This window comes from Mesoplodon mirus (genome assembly GCF_964341445.2).
Source record: "Mesoplodon mirus genome assembly, chromosome: 14".
Taxonomy (NCBI): Eukaryota; Metazoa; Chordata; class Mammalia; order Artiodactyla; family Ziphiidae; genus Mesoplodon; species Mesoplodon mirus.
Window position 1 is genome coordinate 87,622,825 of NC_138990.1, and position 27,549 is coordinate 87,650,373.

At 34.6% G+C, this 27,549-nt stretch overlaps 2 protein-coding genes and 1 long non-coding RNA gene across 8 annotated transcripts in view; 2 read left to right on the forward strand and 1 right to left on the reverse strand.

Moving 5' to 3' along the window:
• The window catches only part of LOC309815746 (dmX-like protein 1), a 60,897-nt gene extending 36,857 nt beyond the window's left edge, over positions 1–24,040 (reverse strand). For all 4 annotated transcript variants that reach the window (XM_082642748.1, XM_082642745.1, XM_082642747.1 and 1 more), the window contains exons 1-4: positions 23,434–24,040; positions 9,949–10,074; positions 7,008–7,079; positions 4,109–4,187 (exon numbers count right to left, since the gene is read on the reverse strand). In XM_082642748.1, coding sequence (XP_082498874.1) covers positions 4,109–4,187; positions 7,008–7,079; positions 9,949–10,074; positions 23,434–23,520 — 364 coding nt within the window. In that variant the 5' untranslated portion in view covers positions 23,521–24,040. The remainder of the gene's footprint in view (positions 1–4,108; positions 4,188–7,007; positions 7,080–9,948; positions 10,075–23,433) is intronic.
• The window catches only part of LOC309815695 (uncharacterized protein), a 274,409-nt gene that overhangs the window by 125,241 nt on the left and 121,619 nt on the right, over positions 1–27,549 (forward strand). The gene's annotated exons all lie outside the window — the stretch shown is intronic.
• The window catches only part of LOC309815747, a 34,902-nt gene continuing 31,549 nt past the window's right edge, over positions 24,197–27,549 (forward strand). The window contains exon 1 of one of the 2 annotated variants that reach the window (XR_014295930.1): positions 24,197–24,267. This is a non-coding gene — a long non-coding RNA (uncharacterized lncRNA). Of the gene's footprint in view, positions 24,268–24,531; positions 24,547–27,549 lie in introns of those variants that run through there. The other variant, XR_014295931.1, reaches the window with a different exon arrangement.

Here is a 27,549-nt window from a genome sequence, read left to right on the forward strand (position 1 = left end):
CTCCTTCCAATGACATATATGCGAAAGTTATAGGTATACTTTGCGTATTTTTCTAGAGAGATAATCCATAATTTTCATCATACTTAAAAAAACTCCAGTAAACAAAGAAGGGTAAATTACGATTCTTTATAACTCTAGAGATAGGCAAGATGAGGAAAAACGTAAGACGCTGGGAAATCTGGTTAAATGACAATAATAAATACAGATGGGAAATCATGAGGCTCTGAATCAAATATTAAAGTAATAAGCATGGATTTAAAAGCCATTTCAAAAAAAAGAACAGAATTTTCATGGCATGACACCAAGTAAAAAACAGAGAGATACAAGAGGTTTCAAGGATAGATTACAACTTTATGACTTGGGGAACTGAGTAGAAGATTGTGCTATCAAAGAAAATAAAGGGGGTATAATTTTGGCCAAAAAGCTGACAATAAATAAGGCATTCTATCTCTCTGGAAAGATCACTGTATTTAAAAAGTGAGTCTGTGGCAAAACACTGACTTTAGATCAGAAATCCTTGTGTCTAAATCCCAAATAAGTTACTCAATTAGCTATGTGAACTTGATCGAGTTGGGCAACCTCTGAGCCTCAATTTTCCCACCTATAAAATTAGAAATTTGTGTAGAGCGGTTGTAAGAATTAGCTATAATATGTATTACATATCTAGCACAGGCTAGGCACTTAGCAGAAGCTCAATAAATAGTAGCAAGTAGGTGGAAAGTCCTATAGACGGATAAAAACAGCCCAGAAAGTATTGATACTAATGAGATATTCCATTTAAATATGGTTATCATTCCATTGTTTAGCTTAGCAACATACATGTTTTCTTTTTTTTTTTACTGAGATGTAACTGACATGTATCATTGTATTCGTTTCAGGTTACAACATAATGATTCAATATTTGTATACAGCGTGAAATGACCACCACAATAAGTCTCCTTAACATTCATCACCACACGTGGTTACAGTTTTTTTTCTTGTGATGAGAACTTTAAGATCTACTTTCTCTTAGCAACTTTCAAATACACAATACAGAATTATTAACCATAGTCACCATGTCATACATTACATCCCAGGATTTATTTATTTCGTAACTGGAAGTTTGTACCTTCACCTATTTTATCTACTCTCCCCAATCCCACCCCACCCTACTCCAGCCCACTGCCTCTGACAACCACCAATCTGTTCTCTGTATCTATGAGTTCAGTTTTGACAAGTTTTCTTTTCTTTAACATAAACTAAAGGTGAAACTAAGGTAACCCATGAAGGATTAAGAAATTAATATAGAATACAAAATAATTCATCCCAGTTATGGAATGAAACAAAAGTAGGTAAGGTATGGCATAATACATTGATTTGAACAGAAAGGCAGAAGTATAGATATCAAAGTAGGAAAAAAAGCATTAAGTCTAAAATAGTAAGTCTTATGATTTAAGCAAGATGCAATAGTGGGTTTGGAGACAACACAAAGGCACTATAGTCAGTTTACTAGCACCATCTGAAAAATATTCTTTATATCTCAATACCTGGCATATACTAATAAGTAAATATTCATCAAAACCAAAATACTGTATTTCACTTAATATATTCTAAATCTGTTTATATAAATAATTACAAAGTTCATTTACAAAAGTAATAGTAGCTCCCCAATATATATTACAGTAATAACCCATTTCTCAACCAAACCACTTAAATTTTAAACTTTTTGATTATAAAAAGAAAAATGATAAACTTTTATGTGAATTTTAAATAAATCATGATTTAAAATATAATGGTCATGAAATATTGGCAAGTCACTACTAGATATGTTAAGAAAATAAGTAGTTATCTTCTAATACTACTCTGTAATGATGATTTTAGAAGAACTAAAATACTGTCAATATCAATAACAGTATCAATACTACCTTCTGAAGAATTAGTACTTACAGACTGCAGGTACAAAAATTCCAGGCAACTACTATGTCATTACTAAAGAAATATCACTCAATTCAAATAATAAATGTTTTTATTACAGTTGTTCATGAGACTTCAAGTAGCCAGTTCACTTGCTAACAATATTTTTATGGGTAAGTACCTATATAAATACTTTTTTACAGAAAGTACCAAGTGGGCCTCCCTGGTGGCGCAGTGGTTGAGAGTCCGCCTGCCGATGCAGGGGATACGGGTTCGTGCCCCGGTCTGGGAGGATCCCATATGCCGCGGAGCGGCTGGGCCCGTGAGCCATGGCCGCTGGGCCTGCGCGTCCGGAGCCTGTGCTCCGCAACGGGAGAGGCCACAACAGTGAGAGGCCCGCATACCGCAAAAAGAAAAAAAAAAAAAAAAAAAAAGAAAGTACCAAGTACTTTCATATATACTACAATATCTGATCATTAAAAAACTATCTTGTGAAATAGATATTACCTAAATTTAAAGTGAGTTAACCATTCTTGGTATGTTAAGTAATCTGCTCATGATCACAAAACTTGTAGTCATATATGTAAACATTTATTGAGAGCTTAATATATCATGGACCCCTAAAGATAAATAAAATACTGAATAAAATAGAATCTAAGCCCTTGCCTAATAAAAAAAAAAGGTAAACAAATAATTACAATAAATTGTAGTGCTATCATAGAGTAACCATATAATTTATCATCCAACTAGGAACACTTGTGAAAGTAAAGGTGACACTGCTAATAATCTTATGAGGAAACAGGCATAAACTGGACATCAGCGACCCTATCCAGACTAGAGTTATATTCAAAGTGCTGTACTACATGCCAAATTTGAACCCAGGTCAAATTTTCACTCTTTTCACTGTATGCATAAAATATACCTGTAGGCTACCAGCTAGTAAGCATCAATCTCATGAGAAAAAACATCTTAAAACATTATGTGATTTTTATTTAATCTAAGATAATCTCTTTTACCTTCTAAAATAATTTCCCAAGGTTCTGAACTTCATATTCTAAATTAACATTTTTTCTCAGCCATTTTATCTACTATATTAAAATTTATCTTACCTATCTTAACTGATGACTTCTAGTTCTATGTTCCAAAGATAACTTCTCTCATACACTTAGATTCAAATTTCTAACGATCTAATGAATACTGCTATAGGATACGCAAGCATCTCAAATTCCATACATCCAAATAAAACTTATGTTCCACTATCTCTAACTCCTACATATCACTCTTCTTGTGATCAAAGATACTCTCAAAAGTAATCTGAAATCCAGTTGTCAAGTAATGTCAATTCGACTACCTAAATGCATTTCATATCCATGTATTCCTTTCATTAGTCACTCCATATTAATTGAGCACCTACTATGATAAAGGCACTGAAACAAGTTCTTATTTCTCATTCAGACTACTGTGAATGCATACTTTCCAAAGGTAATTATAGATAATACAGTATTTATCTTCCTGTTCCTCTTGTCTCTGATCATTCTAAGTTACTGCTACCAGAAAAATCTCACAAAACCATAAATCTTAGCCTGTCACTAGCCATCTTCAAAAACCTATACATTTTATACAATTAAAAAGAATTAAATTAAAATTCTTTAATTCTTCACATGACTGTACAGGCTTTCCATATATGCTGTATTCTTATCTCATCACCAGACTCACTCCAGCCTCAATGAAGTACTAACCATTACTAGAATATATCTTATGCTTTCTTTCTTTGTTCCTTTGCTCACTCTGGTAAATTGGTAAAAATGACTTTAGGATGATTTTTTAATGCAGAAATAGATAACTGATACATATACACATTATCTCTTCTTAGAATTCACTTCTTTTTTCCTTCCTCAACCTATCCCTACCTTCATTGTCAAAATCTATCTACTCCCATGGCAAAAGGCTCCTCTTCAATGGAACTTTGATTCCCCACAAAGAATTAGTGTCTCCTTCCCAAAACAACAGGTATTCCTACAATAGCTGGACACTATTATGGTGCATATTTTCCTTATTTCAGTATAAGCTCTAAAATAGCACAACCTGTTTTACTTACTTTTGTGTTCCCCACCATTTTACACAAAGCAGAACTGAAATACATGTAAGTAAGAAAAAAAAGCAATAGCCTAGACAAGTGTTATTTCACTTCAGTTAATTCTTCTTGTATTCTTACCTGCAGGATCCCAAGTTATATTGTGTGCTATTGAGTCCAGAAAAAATTGGCCACTTTTCTGCCACTGACTATATAATTCCTAAAATTAAAAAGTCATTTAGTCAATAATTATTGGCATCTTTTCTGTCAAATGTATATACTGACACTAATTATTTTTAACAATACATGTACTCATTTTTTTTAGGTATAATTGACCATGTAGTCATACTTAAAGAGAATAAAATGTTCAGCTAGTCAAGAAAAATAAGAAATATGTGATGGAGGAGATCAGTGAGAGAACATCCATTCCTACAAGTCCAAAAGTCTGTCTTTAGTATATTTAAACAACCAATAAGTATCTTCCAACTAGGACAACATATATATTAACCTCAGACTTTTAAAGTTATAATTATTACTTTATTATTATTATAGTTACAAAGGTTTAATTTTAAATGTGTCTGTGTCTGCTATTTGAGGATTCCTCTTCTATAAAGTTTCATCTTCACCTGAGTGCGTATAGTATGTGTGAAAATTCAGAATAAGACATGTTAACACTTCCCTTACATTACATAATTTAAGGGCTTTTCATTCCTTAAAGCACTATTTTTCAAACTTTTAAAACCTGAAAACCAGTAAGAAATACATGTTGCACTATAACCCAGAACACACACACACATACACACATAAATGCCATCTAAGTTCACCCTTACTACATGTCATGCACTCAACATTTTCTATTATATTTCATGTTCTTTTAAATTCAGGTTGTGGCCTACTAAGTTGACTTCTCTAACCTCTAATACATTGAGATCCATAAACACTACCTTAATGTAGTCGTTCCCATACTTTAGTATGAAAACAGCCTAAGATGTTTATTAAAAATTCAAATGCTCAAGACCCATGCCCAAAGGTTCAGATTCAAAAGGTCCAGAACTGGGCATAGGAAATCTGTACTTTAAACCAACATCTCCAGGTGATTTTGATACAGGTGGCCTGCAGAATATGCTTTTATGAAACACTATCCTGCAGGAATGGCTCTCAATCACAGCACACATCAGAACTCCCTCTAGATCCAGATGTACAAGTACACAGGCACAATCCCACACCTACACATTTAGAATTCCCCAGGGCAGGATCTGGACACACGTATCAACTAGTGATTCTGAAGTGTACCTCTTGTGAAGAACCACCATCTTAAAAGAATATTCCAGAATGTACAAATAAAAGAATAATTATAATACTTTTTATGAGGCTCTAAGGATTCCCTGAGACTATATCCTGGAATTCAAGATTTTGTGCATCTTCCAAGTTTATGATTTTTCCATTTGATCCAGTTTTCCCTTTATTCATCAGGCTTTTTTTTCACCCTCTCTGTGAAGTCAGTGCTGCCTACCAATAAACAAGCCTCTTCTTATTGAAGTTTTTACACTATTATATTAAACAATTATAATTAGTACAAGAGAAAATGGGCAAAACCTGAACTTCTCAATTCTACCCTTATCAATAAAGGCATTTTAACATAACAAACTGATTTGTTTTAAAGTCAGCTATTTCATTCAACAAATACTTATTGAGTATTATTTAAAACACAGTGTTTTGGATGGAGCAACCACCTTTAAAATTTGTTTTTAGTGCTATCAGTTACTAACTCATGATGGTGTGAGAGCCTCTAACAGTGGATTCATTAGGTAATATATAAACACAAATAGAAATGAGGAGAGAATTGTGGACTCTCCTTCCATGAAATTTTTAAATGGATATCAATTAACCCAGAGAAAATATTTTTCATTAACACAAGGTAGGGAAGAAGAATGCTCACACCCAGGAATCAAGACAACTAGTTTCTCTCTTAGTTCTGGGGCTCAATAGCTGTTTCATTGCTCAAGTCACTTATTTTTGGGTCTCTGCTGCCTTATTTATAAAAAAGAAATAACAGCTGCCCAACTAAGTCAGAGGGAATTTGTAAGATACTAATGAGCTAAGCGAAAATGAAATGAAAGCTATTAAAAGATATATAAGGTCAATCTATTGTTGACACACTGTTTAATCCTTTACATTTAACACATTTCCACAGTCTTTGACATCAAAAATAAACAAACATTAACCAATTTTGGAATTGAGCAAAGAGCCTCTTAAGGTTGACCTGCTTAGTTTCAATAGCTACAGAGCAGCAAAGAAATAAGCCAGTCCTATGACTCCTACTACAATGCTCTTTAGACCACACCATGCTGATCTTCTTCCACATGGTTCAAATCACTAGTTTAACTTTCCGTAGAGATGGATAAAATAGCCTGTTCTGTCTGTTATCTTTAAGAGCATCTAAACACCCAAGAAATCTACTACATAACCTCAATATTTATAAATTATAAAGTTTTAACCAACTTTCAGGAACTATTTCTGAATATAGTTTCTTTATGAAAAAAAAAACATTCACTGACCCGCTAACAATTATTACATGATATAGTAAGTGCAAGAAAGTAAGTTCAGGGGGTAGGTTAAGACTTTGCAATTAAAACATGTCACTTTAAGAACAAAATATATAAAGCAGAAAAACTACATAAAAGTAGATCACAGAAACAAAGAACAAGTGCCACATATGACTGGACAATGATGTTTGCCACTAGCAATAAAGTAACTGACAAGTTTCAAGTTGTTAACTCTTCAAATACTTAATAAAAGAAAAAAATGATAGATGGAAAAAAAGAAAAGCATTTCAAGATAATTCATAAGCACAATTTAGTTTAATTCTACTTCAATGAAACATACATCTTTAATAAGGAAGTGGCATTTAACATGTCTTTAATTACAGTGTATAATTTATACTGATTTATGTGATCACTCTAATTTTGTACTCTTAAAAATGCTATCTTTTAATACACAACACATTTTCATTTCTAAAAGAAAAAGATGAATTACTGACCAAATTTTTCTTTTGCTTCGGTAGGCTAACTGGTTCAAAAACAGATATAACATTTCCATAGGATGCTGCAATCTTTTAAAAAAGAAAAAAAGAAAGAAAACTTACGGATATGTTAACTTACTTATGAATCAAAAGAACAAAAGAAATTAATAGTATAACTTAAAAAATACCCAACACAAAATTTCTTTCACCAATACTTGAGAATGTCAATTTTGGGGACTACCATATCTGGATCACAATCCCAGTGCTGTCACTGTGTACCAGCAAGTTAAGCTCTCTGAACCTTAGTTTCTATCTATATTTACAGTATGTATAATATGATCTTCCTAATAGGATTGTTTTGAGGGTTGAAATAACATTTGTAAAGCATCTGGTAAAGAATTATCTATATAAGATGCATAGTAAATGTTAATTCCCTTCCTCACAGAAGAAAATGTATTGATGTATTCCTTGTCAAGTACAGAATTTGACATGACTTAAAAATCAAGTTTTTAGGTTATCTGTCTTCAAAGTTCAGAATTCTGTCAGTGTATATTTAACTTTTTAGAAGTAAAACTTAGATCTATTCCTTTGTAAACTCTCTAAGGAGTATATTTTTTCAATATTCTATTTTATTTGAGTACCTTTCAAATATTTACTCTTATATCAATGAAGCATACCCTTGCTGGCTCTGTTTTATAAGGTAGCTACTACTATAGCTTGAGTGAGTCATAAATGAAGAATATTAAAACATCAGAAATCAGATAGATATATAGATAGAATGAATGATCAGGGATAAAAATAAGAACACATAATCTAGTGAAGACAGAGTAAGAAATGAGCATGTAACATACATATGGAAAAAAAAAACTTTCAATGGATATTTTAAGGTGTTCTGAGGAGATCTTAGAAGGTAGAAATCATCTGCAGTGACTTCACCTGGGAGTATTTAGTTTGCGCCTTTAAATGTGGATAGGATTTCAAACTGCAGTGAGTGTTCAATTTTAGAAATAGGGCATAGTATGAACACAAGTGTAAATTTTTTTTTTTAATATTTTTTTTATTTGGCTGCTCCGGGTCATAGTTGCGGCACGTGAAATCTTCGTTGCCACGTGCAGGATCCAGTTCCCTGACCAGGGACTGCACCTGGGGCCCCTGCATTGGGTGTGTGGAATCTTAACCACTGGAATACCAGGGAAGTCCCCACAAGTGTAAATATTATAAGAGGTAAAGTATGTTGGGAGGTGACTGACCATCAGCCCAGGTAGAAGAGAGAAATAATGGACATGAGGCCAAAAAGGCAAATGTGAGTGGGTTAAATAAGGTCTCAAACCAAGGTGAACAATTTGAACTTTTCTAAGTTCATGGGAAACAAAGAATGGTTTTAAGCAAATGAATAACAAGTCAAATGCAGATGAATTTTCTTAGGAAAATTAATCTGGCAGTACTACAAATAAAAAAAACAGTAATGATAAAATATTGATGCCTATGGTATCAAGAAGCATTTCCTTCTAAAAGGTAAACAGAAATCCCAAGTACCAAAATCTACAAATTTTCGTCTTGATACCTTAAGGAATCATTTGAGTATACTGTTATCTGTGAAACAAAGGAAATTTACCCTTTATTAGAATAATTATAAAACCAAATGACCTCTTCATTCTAACCTGGATTTCATGTAATATAGCTTATTAAAAGATAACTCATATTGAAAATTACTAAAATTAGATTTCCAACATTAACAAGCCCTATGTGAATCTAAATGGTATAAGTAAGTTTTTATATACAATCAAGATTACAGAACTACAGAGCTAGGAGGTCAAACATGAAGAGAAAGGGAAAAAACTCTAAAGGATTTTTAGCATTCCATAATAAAAATCACTTTTGTAGTACAGTGAGAATGAAAGGCATGAACAAAAGAGAGACAGATGAAATACCTATAACTCTACTGAAAGGAAGGAACATAGGAATAACAAAAAGAACAGTAGTCCAAAAAGTAGGCAAAGACTACAAGAGCTGAAACTCCTTTGTTAAGAGTATCTTTAAACTAGGTCCCAAGAAGTAACTTTTCAGAATGGCAGGCTTATTAGGAATGATTACATTAAAAAAAATAAGGTTGGGCCCATTTTGATTTCTCACGCAAAATGTTCTGGTAGAATCATAGCATCAAACAATATACATTAATTAAGTATCTAGCAGAAAAATTAAATTTGCATAGTTCAGCCTAGTCTAGCTGCAACTGTACCTAGGCCTGGTCATCTATGCCTATATGGTGCTATATTAAGCTATATGCTATACTGCCTATAAGTTATAACTCTCCCAACTCTGGTACTATATAGAACCGTATTTAACCTGATGTTAAATCATATGCCCTGTTTCTTTTGTTTTTGTTGCTTTTTTACTTTCAAGGTAACTTTATACTTTCCATGTGTAAACAGAAGTTCAAATTAAATTTTTCATTTTTCTTATAGACTTGGGAGTAAATTATTTTAAAAATTATACAATTTATGTTCATTTTTGTACAAAGTTTATCTAGAAGTTACAAGGAGATAACTACCTGTTTATAGACAAAAAAGGACTCTAACAATAATTTCTTTTCAGGGTTTATTTCTAAATAGACTGAAGTTTATCGTCAGTCCTTTCCCTCAATCCAATCGATTTTTAAATAAGTAAGCTTTACACCTATTCTACAGGTAATAAATATTATATTTGTTTGTCAATTCATGGAGAAAACTATGCTATATTTTATGATTATATGAGAACAGAATTCCTGACAATCTCTAAGATACATCTGAGTCACGAATTTTGTTCTCTAGAGTGCATCTTAGAGAGCCAAAGAAATCTGTAGCTTCATTGTCTTGGAAACACAGCAAGTCTCTAATTCAATAGGAAATAGATACTTCAGAGACTATATTTACAAAAACCATATTCAAAACAAATCTCATATCACCACAAGATTACAAACCTTGCCTTGTTGCATTGAACAATCTACACATCCTACTTGAATATTTCCATGTTTAGCTCCTGGGATTATTTGCAGTCTTTCAAAATCACTTCCCAGTATAACAATGTCACATCCAGATGCATAAGCCTAAAAACAAACAAAAAAAAGAACAAAGTAAAATAAAAATGATAAAATTGTCAAGAAAATATTTCTCATGTAGAACACTGGCGTTAAATATTATGTTTTAACAGACTAATTTTAAATATTTTTTAAAATCTTTATTATTTGAGAATATTCCCCTTTCCTCCCATAGATAGTCCCATCAGTCAGTCCTTTCTGCAAAATATATACCAATTCCTTTCACTTTTTCCATCTCCACTGAATGCTACTGCCCCTATCTAAACTACCATAATCTCTCTCCTGCATTATTGTTTAGACTCTGACTGCTTCCATTCTTGCTTCCCTCTAATTCCTTTCCACACACAGACAAGAATGATCTTTCAAAAATGTTTATTACACCAAGTAATTTTCCCTTCAATAGTTTCCTCATTGCACTTGGAATAAAATCTCAACTTCTTACCAATGTCAATGCCCTAAATGATTGTCCTAATTCCCCAAATCCATCTCAAGCTACTCTTTCATTCCCTCAATTGGCTCCTGCCCCTACATTGCCCTTCTTTCTGTTTCTTGGGCATAACAATCTTTTTCCACCTCAAAGTGGTTTACCTTCCTTCTATCTGCCTGGTCTTTGTCTAACTAGCTTCTTTTCAACATTCATGTCTCAGTTCCTGAATACACTCATATTGATCAATATTCTTCCCCCCTCCCCTAATTACTTTCCATCACACTACTTTTTCTTCTTCATAGCATATACCACGATTTGTAAATATCTTGCTTGTTATCCATTTCCATTACTACAAGTTAAGGTCCAAGATGAAAAGGTAGGGTTCAAGTTTATCTTGTTCTCTGCTCTTAGATCACAGGAGTTTCTTCCATTTAAGAGTACGTGGCTGTCGTCCTAGAAATTACATGCAGCATAATTCTGAAAATAAAATATCTATCACAAACTGTTTTCCATCCTAAGTTCTTAAAATTTTAGTAATTCTTTACTTTCTCATCACTTTTGCACATATACATACACCTTACTTAATGTAAAAAATATTATACTTTATACTTCATGACCGTAATTCCTACCAATGCCAAAATGGTTCTGTACAAGCTACCAAAAAATATTAGAAAAGGGACTTGAAAGAACATACAAATAAATCTGCTCACATTACCAACAAGAAAATGAGGCCCAAATCGGCTGACAACTTCTTAGTGGCAGAGTGGGCTTGAGAACTCTGATCTCTTGATTTTTGATCTAGTGCTATTTTGATGGCAGAACAGGAACTTCCCTAATTAAGCATGCTTGTCTGGAATTTTCCTAAGAGGAATTAGGGGAAATCAAGTCTGTTTCTACTAGTGTCACACAGTGGAAAAAACTGGCTCAGTAAACAAACAAAAAACCTCATGATGGTCTGCTCACCTAGGTGTAAATATCCACAATAGGATCATAAGGCTTGTCACGAGACCAACAGCCAGAATAAATTCCAAAAACTAATTTATGAAAAATGTCATTAACAATACTCTAAAATACCTTAATATTTTAGAAACTGATTTTCTCCTGAATATTAAATTTTGATAAAATACTGATTGCCGCTGTTTACCAAAATACTGTATTAAATTTGGAATGTTTACAATGTAGATTTCCTTATCACTAAACAAAATTTTTTCAGTTTCCATTAACTAGAATATATATATATATATTTTAAAAAATGTGTTCATAACTTTGCCTTCTTTTTGTTTACCTGCAATTATCTATCTACTTACAGATATTGTGTTGCACCTATTTTTGTCAATCAGGACTCTAAGTTTTCCTGAATTAAGTCTACATGAATCCTGAAGTACCTCACAAAATTACTGTTTAATTCAACAAGTATTAAACATTTATAAACTTGATAAATGCAAAGTTACCTCAGAAATAAACATCTATCCCTATAGAAAGATGCCAACTTATAATACAAATAAACCTTGATCATTCAAAGACTTATCCAGTTCTGGATTACCCTTGTTCTTTTGCTGCTGCTATTATACTATCACTGCCTGTCAGTTAATTTTTCCTTAGTGACGGTACTAGAAGGTGCAAAGCTATCTATCCCTAGTTTTGGTAAACTTTAAATTGAATAAAAATTATTGATCTTCATCTGGAATATTTCTGTCATTCAGTCCTCACTTTCTTCTTTCAGAGTTATAACTAATGGATGGCAATAAACTGGTAAATGGGGAAAAAAAAAAAGAATATAACCAACTGCAGTTCACACTTCATCAGTTGACTGGTATCCTTGGGGCTTATAATAAAAAAACCTCCTGGTTTTCTTGACTACAGAATTTTAATTTTTATAGTTTATTTGACTGTATAATTAATTAAATATAAAATGCATTAAAGACTCAAACTATATTTGTGTTTTGTTCCATTTCTTAATCATTTTCAAGAGTGTATAAACATCTCCTTAAAAATCCTGCTGTGCACAGAATACTGGTTGAATAAACTGTGGTACATAGCCACGATGGAGTATTAAACAGCTATAAAAAGAATGAGGAAGAAATCTATGAACTGACTTGGAGTGATTTCTAGGGGATATTATAAAGTGAAAAAAAAAAAGTAGAAAAGAGCACATATGGCAATTTTTTGTGTGTAAGGAACAAGGAAAATAAAATACATGTACCTGGCTTGCTACAAAAAGGAACAAAGGGAGAATAAAACTAGGGAAAAATGAAGTTGGAAACCTACAAAGGGGGAGAAGATGGAGTGGAAGCAAAGAATAACACTTCTGGGTATAACTTTTTATATACTTATGACTTCTTTTTAAAATTGAAGTATAACTGACCTACAGCACTCTGTTAGTTCCAGGTGCACAACACCATGATTCTACATTTCCATACATTATGAAGTGATCATCATTAAGTCTAGTTAGCATGTGTCACCATACAAAGGTATTACAGTATTATTGACTATATTCCCCATGCTCTACATTTAATCCCCATGACTCATTTATTTTGTAAATGGAAGTTTCTATTTCTTAATCTCCCTTACCTATTTCACTTATCCCTCCCACCTCCCCCTTCCCTCCCCTCTGGCAACCAAGTTTGTCCTCTGTGTCTATGAGTCTGTTACTGTTCTGCTGTTTGTTCATTTGTTTTGTTTTCTTAGATTCCACATATAAGTGAAATCATACGGTATTTGTCTTTGTCTGACTTACTTCACTTAGCATAATACCCTCCAGGTCCACACATATTATCACAAATGGCAAGATTTCACTCTTTTTTTATGGCTGAGTAATATTCTACTGTGTGTGTGTGTGTGTGTATACATGTATATACACACACACACACACACACACACACCTTTATCCATTCATCTACCAGTGGACACTAGTTATGACTTTTGAAACATGTTAACGTCATACATATTCAAAAAATTGATTTAAATCAATCAGAATGGGGGGGAGGTGAAACAAAGGAACTAAGTACATTTCAAACAAATACTATATCTACACTGAAAGAAAGAAGGCAGAAAGGAACTAAGTAACTTATGAACACAGAATTTGACTGTATGTTTGCAGCCTTGGAGAGTGAGAAGGAAAAAACTAGTCTTCCTCCCGTGTTTCTCCTTTGCTCTCACATTATTACCACATTCACAACACTTCTGACACCAGATGTGTGGGGGTTTTAATCACACCAAGCAAGCAATTCTGTGACACCAACTGAGTATCCTACAATTTAACTCAGTCCTGACACTATCTACCTGGAGATAGCATCAGATCCCACAAGTTAAGGGCTCAGCCTTAACTGAGACTGCCCTCCACTTCAGATGCTAATCACAAGCAGTAGGTCCTCAGATTACCCACAACTTCTGTCCCAGTCAAAGGTTCCCATGACCTCTTCCCCCTTGGATTTATTTGCTAAAACAGTGCAGAGAACTCAGGGAAACACTTATGTTTACCAGTGTGATAAAGGATACAGATAAACAGCCAGAAAAAGAGATGGGGCGGGGAGGGGGGCACTTTTTTGTGCTTTCCTCTATCGTTCATTCACTGTAGTCATCTGAGCCTGTTTTTTCTTTTTGGCAGGGCCAAATGCGAAGTTCTTTTCACTGGTATCCCATTTAATCCTCACAACAAATCCTGTGAGATATTTACTATAATCAATCCATTTTACTGATAAGGAAACTCGAACTTAGATTGAGTAATTGGCTCAAGTCTCAGAGCTAGTATCAGACACAAATGAGACTGAAAGCAAGTTATAACTAATGGGAAAGAACATACTCTTACTCCTTCTGCTATGCTGCCATACAATGCCTTATAAATAAACATGATGTGAATTTAATAACTGTTCCCTAATTTCTTCCTATAATTAAAAATGACTTCTTTGGATGTAAAGCAACCAGAATTCCCATAACTGCTGATACAAATGTAAAATAAAATGGTACCACTACTTTGGAAAGCTAAACACAGGCACACTCAATGATCCAGCAATTCTACCTCTATGTTTATACCCAACAGAAATGTGTCTATATGTACACTAAGAGACATGTACAAGAACATTCATAGCTATTCATAAAAGCTCCGAAGCAGAACAAACTCAAACATATAATAGAATGCATAAATAAACTGTAGTATATATATTTTAAATGGATAGCCATCAAGGACCTACTGTATAGTACAGGGAACTCTGCTCAATATTCTGTAACAACCTAATTGGGAGAACAATGTGAAAAAGAATAGATACTTATAACTGAATCACTTTGTTGTACACCTGAAACTAACACAACATTGTTAATCAACTGTACTCCAATGTAAAATAAAAAGTTAAAAAAAATACTGCAGTATAATCATACAATGGAATACTATAAAGCAATGGTTCTCAAACTCTCTGGTTTCAGTAATCCTTTGTACACTTAAGAAAATACTGAGGATAACCACCCTAGCTTCCCCCTCCCCAAGAGCTTTAGTGTGTGTGGGTTATCACTATCAATATTTACTCTTTTACAAAACTGAGAAAATATAATACACTAATTGATAAGGTAATCAAAACTTCCCAACAAATAAAAGCCCAGGACCAGTTGGCTTTACCAGTGAATTCTACCAAACATTTAAAGAATAATTAACACCAATCCTTCTCAAACCCTTCCAGAAAACTGAAGAGGCCATTTAACAAGGTCAACATTACCGTTATACCAAAGCTACACGAGGCACTATAAGAAAAGAAAATTATAGGCCAATTTCCCTGATGAATATAGATGCAAAAATCTTCAACAAAATACTAGCAAACTGATTTCAAGAGCACATTAAAAAGATCTGATACCATAAGCAAGTGGGATTTACCCCTGGGATGCAAGGATGGTTCCATAAAGGCCATATATGACAAGCTTATAGCTAATATACTCAATGATAAAAAGCTAAAAGCTTTCCTCTAAGATCAGGAAAAAGACAAGGATGCACACACTCCCACCGATTCTATTCAACATAATATTGTAAGTCCTACCAGAGCAATTAGGCAAGAAAAAGAAATAAAAGGCATTCGAATCAGAAAGGAAGATGTAAAATTGTCTGTTTGCAGAAGACAAGATATTACATATAGAAACCCTAAAGACTCCACCAAAAAACTGTTAGCACTAATAAATGAACTCAGCAAAATTGCAGAATACAAAATCAACATACAAAAATCAACTGCATTTCTATATGCTAACAATAAACTATTCGAAAAAGAAATTAAGAAAATCCAATTTATAATAGCATCAAAAAGAATAAAATACTTAAGAATAAATGTAACCAAGGTGAAAAGTCTTATACACAGAAAACTATAAGACATTGATTAAAGAAACTGACAACACAAATAAATGAAAAGACATCTTCTGTTCTTGGACTGGAAGAATTAATATTGTTGAAATGTCCATACTACACAAAAACATCTATAGATTCAATGTAATCTCTATCAAAATTCCAGTGGCATCTTTCACATAGGGAAAAAAAAATTCTAAAATTCACATGGAACCACAGAAGACCCCAAATAGCCAAAGCAATCTTAAAGAAAAACTAAGCTGGAAACATCACATTTCCTTATTTCAAACTATGTTGCAAAGCTATAAAAATCAAAACAGTATGGTATTGGCATAAAAAACAGACACATAGGCCAAAGGAACAGAATCATGAGCCCAGACATAACCCACACATGTATGGTCAACTAATCTTTGACAAAGGTGCCAAGAATATACAACAGAGAAATGATAGTTTCTTCAATAAATTGATGCTGGGAAAACTGTATATCCACATACAAAAGAATAAAATTGGACCCTTGTCTTACATCACACACAGAAATCAACTCAAAAATGGATTAAAAACTTAAACCTAAAACCTGAAACCACAAAACTCCTAGAAGAAAACATAGGGAAAAAGGCCCTTGACAATTAGTGATGACTTTTTGGACACCAAAAGCACAAGCAACAAAAGCAGTAATAAATAAGTAAGACTACATTAAAATGAAAAGCTTCTGCACAGCAAAAGAAACCACCAACAAAATGAAAAGGCAACCTAAAAATGGGAGAAAATATTTGCAAACCTTATCTGATAAAAAGTTAATATCTAGGGCTTCCCTGGTGGCGCAGTGGTTGAGAGTCCGCCTGCTGATGCAGGGGACACGGATTCGTGCCTGGGTCCGGGAAGATTCCACATGCTGTGGAGCGGCTAGGCCCGTGAGCCATGGCCGCTGAGCCTGCACGTCTGGAGCCTGTGCTCTGCAATGGGAGAGGCCACAACAGTGAGAGGCCCGCATACCGCAAAAAAAAAAAAAAAAAAAAAAGTTAATATCTAAAATATATAAGGAACTCATATAACTCAATACCAGAAATGAACAATCCAATTAAAAATGGACAGAAGACTCAGATATTTTTTCAAAGAAGACGTACAAATGGCCAACAGGTACATGAAAAGATGTTCAACATCACTGCTCATCAAGGAAATGCCAATCAAAACTGGATGAGATATCACTTCATACCCATTAGGATGCTATCAACAAAAAGATAATAGATAAGTGTTGGTGAAGATGTGAAGAAAGGGAACCTTTGTGCACCCTTGGTGTGAATGTAGATTGGCACAGCCACTGTAAAAAACAGTATGGAAGAGTCCTGAAAAAATTAAAAGCAGAACTACCATATATTCCACCAATCCAACTTCTAGGATTATATCCAAAGATGATGAAATCACTGTAAGAGATATCTGCACTCCCATATTCATTTCAGCATTGTTCACAACAGCCAAGATATGGAAACAACCTAAGTGTCCATCAGTGAATGAATGGATAAAGAAAATATGTTTTACACACACACACACACACACACACACAAACACAAAAGAATACTATTCAGTCATAAAAAAGAAGAAAATTCTGCCACTTGTGACAACCTGGCGGGCATTAGGCTAAGTCAGACAGAGAAAGACAAATAATGTACATATGTATTCCACTTATATGTGGAATATAAAAACATTGTACTAATAGAAACATTGTACTAACAGAATACAATGGTGGTTGCCAGGGGCTATGGATGGGGGAAATGGGAGATGTCGGTCAAAGGATACAAACTTTCAGTTATAAGATGAATAAGTTCCAGGGATCTAACGTACGGCATGGTGACTATAGTTAACAATATTGTATTGTACAGTTGCAAGTTGCTATTAGAATAAAGCTTTAATGTTCTCATCATAACAACAACAAAATGGTAATTATGTGAGTTAAAGGATATGTTAACTAACCTTATTGTGGTAAAGATTTCACACAATATATGTGTATCAAATCATCACATTGCACACCTTAAACTTACACAATGTTCATGTAAACTGTATGTCAATAAAGCTTGGGGGGAAAAAATAGAGAGATGAATCTGTACAGAAAATTCAAACTGGATATCATGCAAAAATCACTTGAAATAAACATATCTTCTTATGGATATTTTTAATAGATTATTAAAATTAATTCAATCTCTAGAGTTTATACAACATGATGAGTTAATAAGCATGGAAATACACCAAACGAAACCAGGAAAACAAACTTTAATTCAAAATGGGCTCTGCACCCAAAGTTCATAGCAGCACTATTTACAACAGCCAAGACATGGAAGCAACCTAAGTGTCCATCAACAGATGAATGGATAAAGATGTGGTATATATATATATACAATGGAATATTACTCAGACATAAAAGAGAATGAAATATTGCCATTTGCAGTGACATGAATGGACCTAGAGAATATCATACTAAGTGAAGTCATGGAGAGAAAGACAAATATTGTATGATATTACTTATATGTGTAATCTAAAAAATAATACAAATGAATCCATATATAAAACAGAAACAGACTCACAGACATAGAAAACAAGCTTATGGTTACCAAAGGGAAAAGGGAGGGGGGCAAGTGATAAATTAGGAGTATGGAATTAACAGATACAAACTACTATACATAAAACAGATAAGCAAAAGGATTTACTATAATACAGGGAACAATATTCTTGTAATAACCTATAATAGAACATAATCATATATGTGTGTGTGTGTGTGTGTGTATACACACACACACACACGCACACACATATCTCCAAATCACTTTGCTGGACACCTGAAACCAACACAGTATTATGAATCAACTGTACTTCAATTTTAAAAGTCAATCAATGTAAGTCACACATAAACAAAATAAAGAAGAAAAATAAACAAAATGGGTTGTGTGTGATTTTAAAATAATCCATCTTTACTAAATTCGTAAATAAAAATAACCCATCTACCTGGTTTTAAATAAAAACCTAAGATGTAATACTATACATAACATTCTAAACCAAAATCTAAAACTAGTTTTATAGATTTTTTCCAAAATAAATTGTTCTGAAAAATTCATTTCAAGGTGCCCTATTACTATCAAAACAATAAGAACAGCACTGGTTTATCAAATAAATTGCCACACTACCTAAGCTTCAAAATTAATATGTATATATTGTAATTGGTACACTAGCTGCTTCTGTCAAAAGATCTGTAATCAGAATAACCTATTACTAAGCAACGAAAATTAAATTGAGAAATGAAAATCCTTTTACTAGGCATATATAATATTGGGTTTACTAACTTTGAGACCAAACAAGGTGCAAAGAAAGAACTGAGTTCATATGTGTGCTTTCAAGCATACAACTGAAACATGATTTTTAACTTTAAATTTGGCAGACAACCTTCTCCAATATTCAAAAATTACCCAAGGCTGCAACAGTCAGCATTCTAATTTGGAAATCCTGTGATTTCTGTACAACACTTAGATTTCCTGTTTTCACTGTTTTGTTTTAACCAACCACACCAGGTAAATATCCCAAAGAATTTCTTCCTGGTATACTTCCTGGTTAAATGAGTTATGTTTGGCATGTTGTAATTAACGTTATTCTCATTTTTTTAAACACAACATTAAGAATTCGTATTACTTCAATAATTTTAAAGGTACGTTAATACTATTTAAAACATAAAATTTTAAAATAGGCTAAATATTTAAAAAGAAGTCCAATTTGTACTCGTAATAGCATATGAGCACCACAAAAATCATTCTCTTTCTCCAGATACAAACAGTATCAAACTTTCCCCTCCTGTATCTCTCCATCCACAAACATTAACGTGCTTCTCCAAAAAAAGAACCTCCTATAAAGGTTTCCCTACAGTGAACAAAACAAAAAGTTAAACTAAAGGATGCTTACTGTTACAGAAAGAAGGAGAATGCTAATTCAGCCTCCATTTCTCTACCAACACCCAGATAGCTGCAGTCAGTCTTTTGACTTCTAATCTGGGTCCCCTTGGCTGGGAACACAGAGTTGTCTAATACAAAAGGGAGTCCGGAGTTATTACATGTTTGTTATCCCTCGTATAACAAAGGCATTTGAATTCCAAACTAGAGACAACAAGTCCTAAATATTAACACAATCTGTCTCTTGGAAATTATCTCCCTTTCCATTTCAGTAAAAACACAATTTCAACACCAAGTATGGATAATCTATTGTATATTAAAGCACATGTCACTAGCATGCACAGAAACATTAGAAAATCCAGATTCTAACTAACTATGCCTGTTTTTAACTTATTATTTGTCTTTTACAAATAAAATTTTTATTCTAAAAACAAAAGTTGTCAACAGATCAGGACCAGGTTGCTCATATACTTTCGCTCTAAAGACAGTATGAGATTAACAAGGGAAAAGGAGTGAGAGAAAAATTCATGTAAATAAAGAAAAACTAAAGAATTTTTGCTTTAGATATCTGAAATCTCTCCTGGTTATTCACCTGATATTTATGGCAAAATGCGTAATAAATGACTTTGGAAAAAAAATTTTAAACTTTAATTGAAGTATTTTATTTGGACTCAAATCTAAATTATTAAAAGCATTTTTTAAAAAACACAATTTTTAATTATATAGCAATAAGGCTTCTTTATCTATTAGTCATCAATTCAACCAGTATTTATCAAGCACTTTTTATGTGCTATGCATTATAATGAGTTTAGCCTTTATAATAACTGACATTTTTAAGGGTTTTACAGGTACTAAGCAATGAACTTAGCACTTTCTCATGTAACAACCCTATGAATAAGTTCTTTAGCCCCACTTTACAGGTAAGAAAAAAAGAAATTCAAAGAATGTAAAAGAACTTGCCCACGGATACATAACTAACTATAAGGACTAAGTTGGACATCAAATTCAGGTAATGACTCTACTATTAGGTGACACCAGTACTCCAATCACTGTTCCAGGCACTCACAATGAAACTGTGGAAGACATACACAAGGCAAGACGGGTCACTAATGTAATGAAAGTGCAAATAAAGTGCTTTGAAAGTATAAGAGAAAAGGTCACTGCCTACTAGAAGCTTTCTTATTAAGAGAAAAGTCAAAATTGTTTGATGCCAGTTTAAGTAGTAAAAAAGTATCTAATACTTACATATACTAACTATATTAGTAATTTCATATTTTAAAATCAAGAATTCATGAGAAATGGCACTCAATTTCATTTCAATTTAAAACCTATCAGACTGTATTCAGAAAACAGGATCTCATCTCTTGTAATCTTTCAAAACAAGAACAAATAAGTTATCTGCAAACATGCAAAGAGATGAATTACGAATGTAAAGTCTGTCTTTAGAGAAGGCATAATGTAACAGGACAAACAAAGTAATTCTTCAAGTGGGCCTGCAAGAGGAAGATTTCACGTCCCTAGCTCAAGTAAAACTGGAATTTGGAGAGAGTTTTTTAGTCTGCACATACCATCTACCATTAATGTTTGCTCTCTTTCTATGAAAAGAAAAAGAAGCCAAAATCAAAAGAGGTTAAAAACAAAATTCAAGGAGTAAACAACAGATTCTACATTTTAGCAAAGACAGTAATTTCAAGAGAGATAAATTTAAGATGTATATAGTGTCCAGTAGACTGAGGGCAAGAAACTTGGTTTATAACGGAATATCAATTTAATGTTAGAGAGTCAGGGATGGATTAGCTGCAAAGGAAAAAAGGTGATTGTTAATAAACTATCACCAAAATTATAGAGACCTGGGATCTCTTTATACTAAATAACAACAAAATGTTTATTTTTACCTTATTTCCTGAGATCTGGAAGAAATCTACAGTAGGCTTGGTGGGAGATGATTAAAGCCTGGTCTATCGAAACAGACTCTAAAATTCAGTAGAACTGTGCAACAAGCTACATGATGGTGTAGGGTAGCCTTATCTTTGGTACATTAACTCATCTCTCCTTTAAAATAACAGAAGCATTCACCAAGATTTTATATACACTTAGAAGGATCATCTAGATGTATAAATAGGCCATCATATTGTATATGCTTTGAAGTTCATACCACTGCTTACACAGATTCTGAATGCCTTCTCAGAAAAAGCTGTTAGAACTTACATTTGAGGAAGCACTCATATAATTTTAGGAGATGGCAGAGAATGTAATGTTACCATCCTATAATCTCCCACTAGCAAAATCTTCTTAGGATGATCTTTATTTTCTAAATAGCAAGAGCAGTGAGCAATGTTCAACTGCAGGGAGACTACGGTTGCCCACTGAGACCCTCAGAGTTCACTCTCCTCTTGAGCATTGAGGCGAGGTCAACATTTAGAATTAGAATCTCTAAAACTGCTAGTGTCAAGTGCAAGTTAAGGTGTGTATGAGTCACTCTACAGTGGAGGTACAGACTCTATTCGAAAGCAAAGTACTTGGTTGGCACAGATCTAAAAGCACAATTCAGGTATTAAATGACTACGCCATGTTAAATAATGACTACTATTTTTTTCCTATTATTTATTCCGACTGATAAAGATGACCAAAAAAAGTCAAAATCGTTTGAGAAGAAAACCTGGGGCATCTATTAAGGTGTTTATTTTGTTTCACTTTTTTATGCAAAATTAAGTTTTAATCACAACTAAGAGATAGCTATTCAAGTTGTAGCAAAAATCATGAGCGCTATACATATATTCAGATATAGGCTATCATGTGCAATACTGACTTATAGCTTGAAATTATTATAAAAACTATGCTTAATTCTTTTAAAAAAACGCTATAGTTAAGGCAGAAAATGTCAATATGCTGGTAAGTAGCAAAAGTTTGGGGCCCTCTTCCTTTCACTATCTGGGGAAAACAAATGAAAAACAAGACACTTTCATTTAAACTTTAACCTGGAATTACCACTACACACCAAAGAGGAATTTTACTGAGAAACAGTAATGCAACTTTTAGTAATTAATGTGAACAATCTAAAATAAATATAAGCCTCCCAGGACTACTGAACTGTTACATATGGAATTCAAAGGATGGCAGGAGTGAACCATTTACGAAAAACAGTTTTTTCTTTCCAAAGTTATTCCCAGTGAATTTAAAGAAAAATAAGTGAAAAGCACTGTTTTCACTCAGCGCTAGTTGTTGACAGCTACCTGTTTTTAAGACACCCACTCTTTTAAACTACAAAGACACTTGACCTAAACTTAGAGGAAGAAATGAATCCAATCCCAACTATTCCTCAACTTGACAATTAGAGCCTATGGAGTGGGGCAATAAAAAGCCCCCACACACATTACACACCAACGATTCTCGGATAAACGATTTTAGTAAACCTCCCCAGCCCAACGACGTCAGATTAAAAACTTTAAAAATCCTACAAAACATTTTAACTTCCGAGTTTAGCCTCTGTACATTAAGTAACTCAATGACCGAAGCGTTATTGCCTCCTTCGTTCTCAAAGGCCAGTTCCGCCGGCCCTAAGGAGCTGGGACCTCCGTAGGGGACACCCCGCGAGGGCGACGAGGCTTTCTCGGCCTCTGCCCGTCACTCTGGGCCGAGCCCGGCTGACTCAGGGGCGCGGACTCGCAACGGGCGACGCGGGAGCCTCCCTCACTCACCGTGAAGCGCTGGTCGCCGACGCTGCCCACGGAGAAGCAGTGGTCGCCGGGGTTCACAGCCCCGGTCAGCACCTGGTGCAGGTTCATGTCGGCGCCTTAATCCAGCAACGGATGTCGCGTCCGGCTCATGCCCGGGGTCAGCGGCCGCCTCCCTCCCTCTTTCCCTCACGGGCGGCGGCCGCTCTTGGGAGGAGACGACGGCAGCGCCAGGCGCCAGGAGCGGGAGCCGCTCAGCTGCGGCCCGCAGCTCATCCCGAGCCCCCGCGGGCGAGGCCCGGAGGGGGCGGACCGGCGAGCGGGCGGAGCGCCGCGCTCGTCCGCGCACCTGTCACAACCCGCGCGGGCCCAGGTGAAACTCGGGGTCGACCCAGCGGCCGCGACCCCGGGCCGACTCACCGGCCAGGAGGGACACGCCGTCCACAACACTTCCTCTGGGTTCTGGGTGGCTGGCCCGGACCGAACCCAAGTGGCGCAAGCAGCACCCGCTCGTCCTCGCCCCCCTGACCTGACTCTTCCCTGCTCCGGAGCCGGCCACCCCCACTGGCCTCGGCGGCTCTCTACGCGTCGCTAGGTCCCTTTGGCGGAAATATCGCGAGATTCTCGCGGCGAAAAGGAACACTGCGGGAAAGGGTTGACTTCTTTACCACAGTCTACAGAACGGCAAGTGGAAAACGCCTCTTCGAGTGAGATGTTGGCCAATCCAGAGATCCAGTCCACCTAAGGCTCCGCCCACTGCTGAGGACAGACCAATCTCTTTGAGGCTTGTGAGAGACGGTGTGCGTTTGAATGTTGAACGTAAGGAACCTAGTAAAAACCTAAAGAGCCTTGGAAGTGGTAAGTGTTGTCAAATTATGCTTTAGGTTAGGGCTTAATCTGACTGTTGGGCCAGAAAGCTTAAAAGGGAGAAGTGCATTATAGATGCAGTTGCGGTGTCTTCGGTCCTGGTAAAGACTACAAGCCCCAACAAGCACCGCTCCCCTAGGAGTCCCGCGAATACTCCAAGTGAATGTGAACCCTGCAGTGTCTCTGTCCCCGCGCAATGGTTACCCCGGCCGGACGCGCCTTTCCAGTTCGCTAAAAAGGAAAATTTTGAAAGGTTTAAACATTTGACAGGTACTAAAATGAAGGGTTTTCACCAATGTTTAACTTAACATTCGTTTTGAAGTAGTGCTGATAACAGTACTGCACCAGCCCTGCGTTGAGCTGTTTTGGAAAAACCTAACAATTCCAGAATGCTTAGTGTCACAGTCTCAACTGTGAGATTCAACTCTAATTGTATTTTAACACAAGTTTTGTATTATTATTGATAAACGTCTGTTTATGTCTCCTCCCAGGTACCCTCTTAGGGACAAACTGTCCTGTATCCCAAGTGTCTAGCGCAGTGCCCTTTCCAACCTAGGTGTTCAGAAAATGTTAAATGAGTGAATGTAAATAGGAACTACCCACCAAAAATAAAAGTAGTTTTTTTTAAAAAAAATTGCTGAACTGATTTTGATTTTTATACCCTTTTCTTGTGGTAAAAAAACAAAAAACAGAAAGCAAAACAAACAACCCCCCCAAAAGGTCACACTATTACTTGGATAGGAGGAGTACTGGTAATTTTATTTCCTTTTGCTTTCCCTAAGTTTTTTGCAGTGTACATATACTTCGTTTAGCAATAAAAAAAGTTACTTAAAAAATAAGTTTAAGAAAAGAATCTAAAAATTAGTGGATATATGTATAACAGATATACCTTGCTGTACAGCAGAAACTAATGCAATATTGTAAATCAACTCTAATAGAAACTTTTTAAAAAATAAATTTAAGAGCCATCTCCCTTTTTTTAATTTGAAAGATGTAAATGAATTGCATTATTTATCCCAGCCTCCTCATAAAAATGAGGGATTTAAAACTTAACTTGTCTTAAAAAAAAAAAAACCTATTTTATTGACGTCTAACATACTTACAGTTTAATTTGTGTTTTAATTATTAATTCAGATTTTATTTTAAATGACTTTAACTTAATTTTATATTTTAGATCTTAAATCAAGATTTTTCTATATTCCACATAAATTCTGTGTATAGCCCAAAGTTTAACATGTTTACTCATTCTATTCTGCCTATCTTTTGGTTTTGAAGGGCATACTGTTTAGCAGAATAAAAGAAACTAAGGGACCTAGTAGTTAGAAAATCTGAGATCTACTCCTGATCTGTCGTTTGCTGTGTGACCATGGAAAATGTCTCGTAAACTTTGTTTTCTTCATCTGTAAAATTAACAAGTTTAACCTGATTATCAACACATTTTGCTTGGCATTTTTATTCCTGATAAACATCTGTTAGTTTTTTTTTTTTTTTATTCAAACAGAAAGTCACAAAAATTATAATCATACTCATCAGTTCACTCAGTCCCATGTAATTAATTTTTTTTCCTCTCGATCTTTTGTTAGCACTTTTATGAATTCATCAGTTTTCCATTAGAGTTCTGAAAATGCTTATTCATTCAGTTCAGCAGTATAGTCAGTTACCAGAAACCTGTACTTGTCAGAGTCTTTTCCATGAATTCCTTGAAGATGAAACCCTTTTATAGGAACATTTTTGCAAAAGCATCAGAGTACACACCCAGAACTGTCTGTAAATGACAAAAGACTTTAAAATGACCATGGTTAAAGATTTGATGAAAGTTCATAATAATGCAATTTACAAGGAAATTTAGTTATCTGAGATATACATTTTAAAGTAATAACTAGAATTATGACTTATACCAGAACATATAAGATTTTTAGAAATTTCATGTAATGTCTGAAACATTTATATTAACATATTTCCATACAAACATCTGTTAGTGTTTATTAAATTCCTTCATCCTTGAAATAAACAAGAGTTTGACTCCTGGCCTAATCAGTCATTTAGACAAGTTGCTTAATCTCTTCGTGCTTTACTTTCCTTATCTATAAAGTGGGGATAGTAATAGACTTTCTTCATACAATTATCATGAAGATTAAATGAGCACAGTGTTTAGCACATAGTCAGAATTCAATAGATGTTAGCTACTCATTATTATTATTATTAAATTAAATCGAACCTTTTGACATATACTTATTCCTTCTAAAGTTTTCCATATAGTGTCAAACCTCAGTCCAAATCAAATTTTCCAGTGATGTTTGAGACGCCACAAATGTTCTGAGGCCATCCCATTCTGTATCCAAAACTATGGGACTACAGTACAACAACTAATGAAAAGTGAGGATATTCCTTTTACTCTTATTCAGAAAAAAATGCCCATTCAACAACCTATCTTTGATGTTTAGCAGATGAACTGTTTCAATGAAACAACTAAATCCTTTTACTATGTCTATTTATTCCACTACAACTACGGCCTGCTGTCTGGTTTTATATAGTCCTTTAGCTGAGAATGTTTTTTACATTTTTAAATGGTTGAAAAAAATCAATAGAAGAAAAATATCTCATGATACATGAAAATTATATGAAATTCCCATGTCCATTAGTAAAATTTATTGGAACATAACAATGCATAGGCATTTAGATATTGTCTATGGCTGCTTTCACACTACAACTGCAGAGCTGAGTAGTTTCAACAATATTTTGCAAAGCAAAATATTTACTGTTTGGCCCATTAGAGAAAAAGTTTGCCGACCCCTGATGTATGGGAAGGATCCTCTACTGCTCTATGATCTATGAAATAGTTTTTGTTGTGCAGACTGGTTGTTGTACTGCATGACCACTCAGCTTAATTAGTAAAACATTTCATGTTGATGATTACACAAGCATCTTTAAATACATCTATTGTATCCCTGATTCCCCAATATTTATCATAGCACAGAGTAGATCCTCACTAATAGTTGAACCCTGAATATAGACAGGACCTGACTTACATATATATAAAAAGAGTCCCTGAAGAACTACCTTGGAGAAGTGGCCATAGACAATCCCTTTACTTTCAAACTGCTGCTCTTCATAGATCACCCTGTAATGTCACTCACCTCCCGCTTAACAAGGTTCTATTCAATCCTAAATCCAGTCCTGACTTCTTATGCAACTTGAGCATAACTCTGATCTTGTAGCAAAATTAGTAAGATAAGGAAATGGAAGAGATGGAGGTAAATTATGTCTTTCATC